Below are 12,023 nucleotides of genomic sequence, written 5' to 3' on the forward strand. Positions count from 1 at the left end.
AAACACAAGGTGTTCTTTATTGTGGATAGACACAAAGTGCCACAGGTTACTTGCCCTTGTTGAAAATAGCTACATTTAATGAGCATTAGAATGTTCTTCACACAAATGTCCATTTAATTACATTTTCTCTTTGTTTGATCAAAATTATGACATTATCACTCACTAGCCCTATAAAATCACTTGTTCTCAGACCATAATAGGCTACTTCATTAAATTAAAATATATATGAATATATTCCTTAGAAACTTAAAAGACACATACTACTCTATATAAAACACATTATCAGGCAATCAGACAATATCAAAGCCAGTTTTGATCCTGAAGACCCTCTTTCTTTCTTTCTTTCTTTCCATAGTTCAACAACATCACACAGCCTCTGTTGAGTTTAATACATTTTTATCATTTAAAGTAATTGTGCTTATACAATCTGTCACAACCTTGACATGTCATTTCTGTTACAAACTGTAAAGATTTTATAATCACTATAATTTTATGTAATTCCTATCCTATCTGTTTAACAATGGAATATCACTTAGAAAATTTAACTTTTTTTTTAAATCAAGTCAAGAATTATAAGTTTCTATAATACAGCACCAGAAAAACAACATGACTGCTGCTGTATTTAATACATGTATGATAATGTGATTATTTAGTACGCACTGTAAGATTCCTTGATTTAAAAAAAAATCAGTTTTGTAGCCTTTTTTTTTTTTAAATTTCAGAAAACATTATAAACATAATGTAAGCATTTATATTTATAAATAGGACATACTGAACAAAATAACACCAATACGAACATTTTTGTATTATTTAATAAATAAAGCATGATTCACTTCATACATGTTCAATACATCATAAAGCTCTTTACCAACTGACCCACGGCAGCGCCATCTTTGATGTTTAACGTGCATGAAGGCGAGGCTGTAAGGGATAGATATAGGTTGTACTGTTATTTAATCTTTAAAGTGTTTTTGGATTTTGCTGCTGACAAAACACTGCAAAAATATCTTTACAAGAAATTTCAGTAGACAAAAAAACTCGACAACATGAACTATGGAAAAATATAAGTGATATAGGAGCTTTTTACAGCTGATGCCATTGAAAGCATGGTAAGTCTATCCCTCACATTCATACCTGTCATAGTGCTGCTCTGAATAAGGTCTATAGAGACAGAGAGACCAAAAACACAAAAGCAATATAATACACCTGTTTACCTCACTGCCCTCCCTGTTCTTTTAAAGTGTGTCTAATGTGACCAGAAAAATTCACTTCACTGACACAAATAATTACTGAATGGAACGTTTTAGAGTGTTCTGGATTCAACAATGAAGACTAATTTTCCAAAATCTTCATATCCAGCCTTTATATGTTCCGGAAGAAAAAATCCCATTCATTTTCTCCATAGGGGAGTGCATTTTGAATAATATTTTATAATTTAATCTACTGTGAGCTGCAAGGTTGTTTAATTATGGTATATGCTTCTGTTGAAGACACCAGTCCAAAATTTCAACAATTTTTTTTAATTAGTTGTGTTCAACAGCAGAATTCCAGGTGAAAAACTACATTACCCATGATTCTGTAAAGAAATTGACCAATCAGAGAAGAACACGCGCCCACTGACATGAAGCACCACAAATGATGTAGAGTCAGCTTCCCTACACTTAAACTACTTAAACAATTTTGCAATAATATAGTATAATTAAAGTCTTCAAATCAATAGTTTTATATTCCTACATCTAGTTTAATTTTGATTATGTTATTCGTAGTGCTTCATGGGATTGTAGTTCTTTCCCTCATTAAAGCTGTGAAGTACACAGGCTTGTACCTTTGTCTTTTTTGTCAGATTTTCAAAACCTTTTTTGCTTCAAATCAAAGTCTGTAATGTTGTGATTCACATTGTAGCCGGTTGGTTTAGTTCAAGGCTTAAAATTATAACTCCTAAACAAAGATTTTTGAAAAAATCCCATAGAAAAAAATGAATGGGAAAAACACCTCTGGAACCAAGCCTGCTGAAAAAAGGGACGGGCACTGTTACACTCTATAACTCTGTTGTCTCTGGTCCAATGTCTTCCCTCAGTGGTCGGTTCCTGAATCTACCTTTTCGAGCCTCCGACATCCTTGAAAGGCCGGCTTCACTCCAGGGACCTCCGAGTGACCTGTGCAAGGGGAGGAGCCTATGTCTGAAAGGATAAAGGAAAAGGGCAGGGTCAGGCATGGGGCGTGGCTCCTCGGGCCTAAGCACCCTTTCGCGGGGCACGCATTCCCTCACTCTCTCCGATCTCCGCATCCTTCCTGAAGCTCGGCTTTGACGTGTGTTACCCGCCATCACTGGAGATGTCCACGGAGAATTTGCAGTCCATTCCGATTCCTATGAACAGGTAAAAGAATGAAACTGATTCATGTGTCAGATTATGAGTAGATCCATGGGATCCATAGTGCCTCCTACCTGCATGGCACCTCCATCATCATCTTCTTCTTCTTCATCATCTTCCTCAAAGTCTTCTGCCTGGTGATACAATCGAAAGTGTGCTGAATGGAGTTGGAAAGAGAGTTGAGCGGCCACATCGGTCTGCTTGCGGAGGTCCCGACTCAGCGTCGTGATCTTATGACTGCGCCGTTTTAGCTCATCCAGGAACCGCCGCTCTTCATCTCGAAGCCGAACCTGCAGTGCGCTCGCAAGTGCCCCCTTTTTCCGTAGCTCCACCCGAAGCTGCACCAGCGCACTTTCCTGCTCAGCCAAATGCTGCTCTGTCTCCAGTAATCGTGCCTGCAGAAGCTCTTCCTCCAACTCAATATCTATAATAACACAGAGTTGAGGGAACATGTGGGAATGGCTGGAATTTTGTGATATTTTATACTCACCTTCTTGGCTTCTTACTGGCGGTCTTTTACTTAAATCACAACTCAGCTCTGTAGAGACATGCAGAGAGGCGGAAGTTAACAGACATACGATTGACAATGCAAAGTGGCTTTTTCAGAATGGAGAATCTATACAGTGAGGTTGAGTGACGGACCATTGCATCGTTTCTTCAGGTTGTGTATCTCTAGCCGTAGACCGGTCAGGAGGATCCGATGTTCCTGCTGCAAAAATGCTACATTTCGCTCAACACTCTCCACCTGTTGGGCAAGTGTGGATCTATCCATGGATTGCTCCCAGATGTTGGCAGGTAACAGCTCCTTATTGCAATTAAATTGAAAAATGTCAATACAAAGAAAACACACTTTCTTCACTATAGGCCTAACCATTCATTTAAAGCCTGAAACAAACTGGTTTCCATTAAAGGGTTAGTTCACCCAAAAAATTTTTTTGTCATTAATTACTCACCTTCATGTCATTCCAAATCCGTAAGAATTTTGTTAATCTTTGATACACAAATGAAGATCTTTTTGATGAAATCTGAGAGCTTTCTGTCACTCCATTGACAGCTACGCAACTACCACTTTTACGCTTCAAAAAGTTCACAAGAGCTCATGTTACGCAGCACGTTTGAGCTTCCGCAAGAACCAATGAGGTTTGTTCTGCGCGTCAAGCATGTTCGGTCGAGCTTCTGTTTATGTTCGCTGATCAATGTTTAAATGTGAATAAAAGCCTAAATTAAATTTGTTCATCATATAAAGCGATCGAGTCTCTTCAGAAAATTTGGACTCAATTCATATGGATTAGTTTTACAATCTATTTATGAACTTTCTGAAGCGTCAGATTGTCAGTTGCATAGCTGTCTATGGAGGGACAGAAAGCTCTCAGATTTCATCAAAAAGATCTTCATTTGTGTTCCGAAGATGAATGAAAGTCTTTGGTTTGGAACGACATGAGGGTGAGTAGATGATGACAAGTCTCATTTTTGGGTGAACTATCCCTTTAAGGCAGAATATCGTATAGCCACTCCCCTCCAACCACCAGTCTGAGGCGAGCTAGAGATGGCAATGATGTGTGTTAAAATCAAATCCCACCCTCTATTTTTTATCTTTCAATAGAGTGCAACAGTGGCCTTGGTTCCAGTGTGTATGTGAAACCGGCTTTACGTCATTCGCAGTGCTTCACTTGATTCTGTCATTTGATTATCTGGTAAAACATTTTTTGCAGGATCATGGCCATGGGTAATGTAGTTTTTCACTGTAACACATGATTATTTAGAAAATAAGTTAATGCGAGCAGATGTGTTCAACAAAAGCATACCATCAATTAACAACCTAGTAACTGTTAAACTAAAATTGTTTGCAATTAATTCCCCTCTGGAGAAAATTAATGGGATTTTTACTTCCTGACCCTGACTGTTGCACTGTTCTGTTTTACTCCTAATGATGTCACAATAAAACAAAAATTCCGTTTCACATGGACTTTAACAACCTTCTCTTCAGTGAAATGTTTAGTTTGACAAATGTGTGTGTGTGTGATATAAATCCACTTAGTTTGATAAGCTGTTTTGTTATAGTGCAAAGATATACATTTTTAAGTGTGACTTAAATAATTTTTGTGGTCACTCTATGCACCAATAATAACATTTCAGATGGCTCCCTATTATTCTGGATCGTAAAATGGCTCTTTTGTTACAACTGCAGCATCAGCAGCTTAGGATTCAGTTTAAAATCAGCATTATGTCATTGATACATCCGGGAAGTTCTGACCCAGGAAATGCGTGACGACGATAGGCGAATGTAAACATCGCAATGTATCGCCTTTAAGGCGAACAAATGTTGGCAAACCAAGTTTTTTTCTTCTTCATAGAAAGCACACAATCCTCCCGTCGACGTCTATTAATCCTCTTGTATATTTTATTTGTATTTTATGCCGTTTCCACAACGATTTCAACTATAACTACACACCTATCAAACTTCGCGCATTGGAATATGTCAGCAAATGATGATCATCTAAATAAATATGATATACTGATTATTGACAGCTGAGTCTGTTGAAACATATGATGATATCGTGAAGGTTACGTTTTCATCACGGCTCTGACGATCTTGAATCTTTACTTAAAGTACACCTCCATCTATACGATGTTTTAAAATCACTGCACCGCGTTATTCTCAATGATATAAACATGCAGGTGGAACATCATGCTACAGTGATACTTACGGTTTGACTGAGTAGATGAAGGATGCAGGACACCTCCAGTGCAAAGCATCGCCACCAAAACAGTGCGTCAGGGACACGAAAGGGTTAGTTAGCCATCTGCCATATCCATCCCTACATCTCATTAGGATTTATCAGGTTTTGCAAAGACATACACATACATTACATACATATACAAAACTCATAACAAATTGTATTTATACCCATATTTATTTAACTGGAAACTACAACTTTTTACTTAAGACTATATATTGTATAAAATGTTACTGTTAAGTTAAAAGAGTTACTGTGCATTTAAATTCATTAAATTATATAATGTGGTTATTCATTTCATCATTTTGAAGAGTTTCAACACAAAAACACCAGGATTTTCTTTTAAACATTTTTTACAAACACAAGGTTTTAGTTCTACTAGTTTATGTCATTGAATATGTGCTTTGTAAGCTAACTAGCCAAACTGTTTTACTATTATGTTCTTGCACGTGTTATTTCACTCATATGGTGTAACTAGGTTTATAGCAGGTGTTAACACTTAAAGGCACAATATGTAAGATTTTGTAAGAGACCAAACCACTAGAACAATGTTATATATTTTGTTGACTTGTGTACTTACATTATCCCAAATGTTTCCAACAATGTTTAAATCCAGAGAAATCAGCTATTTTAACCAGTGTAACGGCCTGTCATTGAGTCGCCTGTTTATGACGTCATACAGAAAACAACGACAGAAAACAAATTGTTGTTATATAGCTCAACACGGTTAGTCTTATTGTTTGAATCTCGTTTTCTTGATTTACCGCGAGTAATTTGTTTGTACCATGAGACAGCACTATTTGGTCAAGTTGCTAACATAGCAAAATCAGAAAGAGCTTTATTTGCAGTAACAGTAATAATGTTCTCCACCACACAATATATTTTAAAATTAACTGCATGCCATTTAGCAACACAAGTCATCCAGCTTTTATTAATATGATTTTCTAATATCGTTCTAGCTTACTGCAGTGTGCAACAAGTGTCTCACACCATCCACTGAGCGAACGCACAGTGTAGCCTAATGTTATAACATAACTTTCAACACTCTCAAACGTGTTTTTAGTATGATTGTTTTGACCAGGTTAAACAGCGCTGTGTTACCCAACAATTTTAATTCGGCAAATAAACTGACCTGTATGAGTAACAAAGTTTAAGTTCAGGGAAGAAGGAGGCAGACGATAAACATAACTTTAATCGTAAAATAAACATAAACAAGACAAAACGGAAGGAGCGGTAGTGGCCTACTGCGGCATACAAACATAATAAAAGCTCCGGAGCTCCTCCATCATGGGACTCTGTTTTGCGCAGGAGTCTCTCATTAGCATTTGCTCCACCGGCCTCGTTCCGCTGTAGGCTCCGCCCTGCTTCATACCACAGTAACGTTAATAAAACTTTAATACATTAGCTTATCCATGAACATTTCTGTCAGATTGCTTTCCATCGGCTGTGGAGGTGAAGACGGCAACTCCCGTGATTCCACGCTCATTCACTGCGTCATCAAGCTACGCCATTGTTACTGTTTTGAATAAGCGAGCTCTAGTGGCGAAACTTGCATACTGTGCCTTTAACAGTGATTACAACTACAAATATTTGGGGTCCATGGTCTAGTGGGGTGCTATAAACCATTCAAGCTCATTTGATTAGAGAGAATAACCACCATGTCATCCTGGTGTTGATCACTATGTCACAGGCTCTCGCCTCGGGAGAGAATTTCGCAGTTATATACAGGATTCCTGCAGTGATTACACCAAATTAATGCAATCACCTTCATTGAGATGCCAGGATGACATTATTAAGATCAAAGGGTATGTATTAATATACTTTCCAAACGCATTCTAAATAACTATGTATGACGTCAGCAGCAGAAATCTTATATATAGCCACAGAATATACAGTACTGAACCAAAAGAGTTGGGATACACTGACTCTAGGAAGTGTTTTCTCTCCACTTCATCAAATGAGCTTGAATGTTTTATAGCACCTCACCAGACTCCATTTAGATTTGTAGTTGTTAATCACTGTTAACACCTGCTATAGTTACCATAAGAGTGTAAACATAACACATATACAAGATAATAGTAAAACATAATATATTAATTATATTACAAAGCACATATTCAGTGACAAAAAACTAGTAGAACTAAAACTGTAAAATCCTTGTGCTGTTGCACACACGCACACATATTGAGCATAATGTTTGCATTGCAATATATAGATTTATAAACCCCTGGTGTGACTCTGATATAGACTCTCAGTATTATATTGAGAGGGATTTTTACATCTTATATGTTATTTTACTTTTATATTATTTTTTCATACAGGCCCTAATTTATAAAGGCAGTTGAAAAAAAAACAGTAACATGACAACATGTGTGTATATATATATGTATATATATATATATATATATATATACTGTATATATATATATATATATATACATATATATGAAGACTTCAGATGCAAAAGCCTCCAAGTGCCATCTGAAATTTTCTTCTAGAATGATAATTTTTATCAAGCTTATATGTTTATGCTCAGTTATTTCACTTTAATGGCAATGAAAATGATCTATTAATTGTCATTAAAGTGAAATTACTGAACCTAAATATACAAGCTTGATAAAAATGCTCATTTTAGAAGAAAATTTCAGATTTTGAAGTCTTCATATATATATCATCACGCTTGATGTTTTCAAATTTAAGCATTAAAAAAGAAAAATCCAGCAGCCCCAAGGAAGTTTAATGCTGCCCTCTGGTGGTCTGGACCACAACTTACCAACTTCACCAGCTTCTTTCTCACATTTAAAGCTGCCGTCGGCAACATTTTTTTGATCATATTAAGTGAAATCGACACTATAATCCGACAGAACAACATAAATAAGGTGGTTTTAGAAAAAAACTCGAGCTTCTAACTCCACCTGGAGCGTGTTATTTGTTTTGCAAAAATCCACCGCTCCCGGATCATCGGGTCCAATCAGCACAGGGGGGTGTGAGATCTGACTGTCAATCACAGGTCGTGCACACGCCACAGATCCCCCGTGCACGTTACAATATCACATGCACACGACACGCCTGAAGTTCGCCTGAAGATTGCAAGAAGCGTGATGGCGGAGAGAAAATCTACTAACAAGCTTCCAATTCCTCGGTTATTGCTATCTATGGATAGATTAGCCAGGGCAGCCTACCTCCGAGTCCATGGTGTTGATCGATGCTGAAGAGACGGACGCGTTCACAGAAAATCAGGTACACACGCACTGACGAGCACGACCTCGATGGGAGGGTGCTTGCTGGTAGTGGGGGAGGGGCATGAGAGTTGTAAACATTCAAAATTTTGGCTAAGTCGACTCAATCTGCCAGACTTGCCGACTGCAGCTTTAACGAGATGGTCCTCACTGCAGAACACGAAATCCAGGGGGAGGAGTTGGATCCACCTTACATATACCTAAACCTAGCCATCTCCACCCCCTGATCCCTAAACCCACCCCTAAACCTACCAATCTCCACCCCTTAGATCTGGATCCAACTCCGCCCCCTGGATCTCGTGTACTGCAGTAAGGTGCTACTGCATTTAACAGCCCTAAAGCTTTTTTCTTTTATGGCTGCAAAACATGTCAAAGTTTGACGTTTTTGAAAAAAATGTGAATACCTAATCTAAATATAGTGCATATCTTGCGATTGTTACATTCGGGTTACAAACAAAACAAAAGTTTTGACCTCTGAAGACAAATATCACAAGAGAGATGTGTCAAAATCTGTTAAACTCTAGTGGACAAAGATCACTGGGGGGGGGGGGGATAAGGGGGGGGATAAAGATAAAAATACAGATACAAATTCTGTAAAAAAAAAAACAGAATTTAGTTTGTCACCTCCTTGAACTGCCACCTTACCGTGGTGGAGGGGTTTGAGTACCCGAATGACCCTAGGAGCTATGTTGCTCCTGGTAGGGAGCTGGTAGGGTCTCCCAAGGCAAACAGGTCCTAGGTGACGGGTCAGACTAAGAGCGGTTCAGAAACCTTTTCTGATGTCAACAAATGCAAGGACCATGACGTCGCCCGGAGCCAGGCCCGGGGTTGGGGCTCGTATGCGAGCGCCTGGTGGCCAGGCCTCCCCCCATGGGGTCCGGCCGGGCTCAGCCCGAAGGAGCGACGTGGGGCTGCCCTGCCGCGGGCTCACCACCTACAGGAGGGACCATAAGGGTCTGGTGCATAATGGATCGGGCGGCTGTTGAAGGCGGGTGCCTCGACAACCTGATCCCTGGACACGGAAACTAGCTCTAGGGACGTGGAGAGACGTCCTCTCTGGCGGGGAAGGAGCCTGAGATTGTGCGTGAGGTTCAGAGGTTTCCGACTAGAGATAGTTGGGATCACCTCCACGCACAGCTTGGGCTCTGGAACCACACTCCTTGAGAGAGGATGGACTCTTTACCACTCTGGAGTTGCCCATGGTAAGAGGCGGTGAGCTGGTGTGGGTTTGCTTATATCCCCCCAGCTCAGCCGCCATGTGTTGGAGTTCACCCCGGTGAACGAGAGGGTCGCTTCCCTGCGCCTTCGGGTCGGGGATAGGTCTCTCACTGCGCCTATGGGCCAAACGGCAGTGTAGAGTACCCGGCCTTCTTGGGGTCTCTGGGAGGGGTGCTGGAAAGTGCTCCGACTGGGAACTCCGTCGTTCTACTGGGGGACTTCAATGCCCACGTGGGCAGCGACAGTGACACCTGGAGGGGCGGAACCCAAGAAACGGACCCACTGATCAGAACCCGAGTGGTGTTCTGTTATTGGACTTCTGTGCTAGTTACAGCTTGTCCACCATGTTCAAGCATAAGGGTGTCCATTAGTGCACATGGCACCAGGACACCCTAGGCCGGAGGTCAGTGATCGATTTTGTGGTCGTTTCATCTGACCTCCGGCCGTATGTCTTGGACACTCGGGTGAAGAGAGGGGCGGAGCTGTCAACTGATCACCACCTGGTGGTGAGTTGGATCCGATGGCGGGGGAGGAAGCTGGACAGACTCGGCAGACCCAAACGTACTGTGAGGGTCTGTTGGGAACGTTTGGCCGAATCCCCTGTCAGAGAGATTTTCAACTTCCACCTCCGGCAGAGCTTCGACCGGATCCCGAGGGAGTCTGGAGATATTGAGTCTGAGTGGACCATGTTCTCCACCTCCATTGTCGACGTGGCCACTCGGAGCTGTGGACGTAAGGTCTCCGGTGCCTGTCGAGGTGGCAATCCCCGAACCCGGTGGTGGACACCGGAACTAAGGGATGCTGTAAAGCTGAAGAAGGAGTCCTATCGGGCCTGGCTGGCTTGTGGGACTCCTGAGGCAGCTGACGGGTACCGGCAGACCAAGCGGACTGCAGCTCGGGTGGTTGTGGAGGCAAAAAATCGGGCTTGGGAGGAGTTCGGTGAGGCCATGGAGAAGGACTACTGGTTGGCCTCAAAGAAATTCTGGCAAACCGTCCGGCGCCTCAGGAGAGGGAAGCAGTGCCCTACCAACGCTGTTTTCAGTGGAGGTGGGCAGCTGTTGACCTCGATTGGGGATGTCATCGGACGGTGGAAGGAATACTTCGAGGATCTTCTCAATCCCACCGACACGTCTTCCATTGAGGAAGCAGAGCAGACCATCATCACCTATGGTCATGAGCTGTGGGTCATGACCGAAAGGACAAGATCCCAGATACAGGCGGCCGAAATGAGCTTTCTCTGCAGGGTGGCTGGGCGATCCCTTAGAGATAGGGTGAGAAGCTCGGTCACTCGGGAAGAGCTCAGAGTAGAGCCGCTGCTTCTCCACATCGAGAGGGGCCAGCTGAGGTGGCTCGGGCATCTTTTCCGGATGCCTCCTGGACACCTTCCCAGGAAGGTGTTCCGGGCATGTCCCATCGGGAGGAGGCCCCGGGGAAGACCTAGGACACGCTGGAGGGACTATGTCTCCCGGCTGGCCTGGGAACGCCTCGGGGTCCCCCCGGAAGAGCTGGAGGAAGTGTCTAGGGAGAGGGAAGTCTGGGCATCCCTGCTTAGACTGCTGCCCCCGCAACCCGGCCCCAGATAAGCGGAAGAAGATGGATGGATGGCTAGTTTGTCACAAAGAATATCAGGCACAAATGTGTCCAGATTCATGGTGCTAAATAAACTCTAATGAACTTACCTACACTGTAAAAAAGATTTTAAGTTATCAACTTGGCTATATACACTCGCCTAAAGGATTATTAGGAACACCTGTTCAATTTCTCATTAATGCAATTATCTAATCAACCAATCACATGGCAGTTGCTTCAATGCATTTAGGGGTGTGGTTCTGGTCAAGACAATCTCCTGAACTCCAAACTGAATGTCAGAATGGGAAAGAAAGGTGATTTAAGCAATTTTGAGCGTGGCATGGTTGTTGGTTCCAGACGGGCCGGTCTGAGTATTTCACAATCTGCTCAGTTACTGGGATTTTCATGCACAACCATTTCTAGGGTTTACAAAGAATGGTGTGAAAAGGGAAAAACATCCAGTATGTGGCAGTCCTGTGGGCGAAAATGCCTTGTTGATGCTAGAGGTCAGAGGAGAATGGGCCGACTGATTCAAGCTGATAGAAGAGCAACTTTGACTGAAATAACCACTCGTTACAACCGAGGTATGCAGCAAAGCATTTGTGAAGCCACAACACGCACAACCTTGAGGCGGATGGGCTACAACAGCAGAAGACCCCACCGGGTACCACTCATCTCCACTACAAATAGGAAAAAGAGGCTACAATTTGCACGAGGTCACCAAAATTGGACAGTTGAAGACTGGAAAAATGTTGCCTGGTCTGATGAGTCTCGATTTCTGTTGAGACATTCAGATGGTAGAGTCAGAATTTGGCGTAAACAGAATGAGAACATGGATCCATCATGCCTTGTTACCACTGGTGGTGGTGGTGTAATGGTGTGGGGGA

General features: G+C 41.9%; 1 protein-coding gene across 2 annotated transcripts; it reads right to left on the minus strand.

The window, feature by feature from the left end:
* Window positions 1-379: 379 nt before the first annotated feature.
* Window positions 380-5,213, minus strand: ccdc92bb (coiled-coil domain containing 92Bb). 2 transcript variants are annotated; one of them, XM_084137540.1, is made up of 5 exons: window positions 5,081-5,213; window positions 3,015-3,177; window positions 2,863-2,910; window positions 2,447-2,796; window positions 380-2,368 (listed from the first exon to the last, which is right to left on the minus strand). In XM_084137540.1, exons 2-5 carry the CDS (start codon window positions 3,142-3,144, stop codon window positions 2,039-2,041), a joined length of 858 nt encoding a protein of 285 aa, XP_083993666.1. In that variant the 5' UTR covers window positions 3,145-3,177; window positions 5,081-5,213; the 3' UTR covers window positions 380-2,038. The 2 variants fall into 2 exon arrangements, with proteins under 2 accessions (XP_083993666.1, XP_083993665.1); XM_084137539.1 differs by having other exon boundaries at window positions 2,447-2,910.
* Between the last annotated feature and the right edge of the window lie 6,810 nt (window positions 5,214-12,023).

This window comes from Abramis brama (genome assembly GCF_963993115.1).
Source record: "Abramis brama genome assembly, chromosome: 15".
Classification (NCBI taxonomy): Eukaryota; Metazoa; Chordata; class Actinopteri; order Cypriniformes; family Leuciscidae; genus Abramis; species Abramis brama.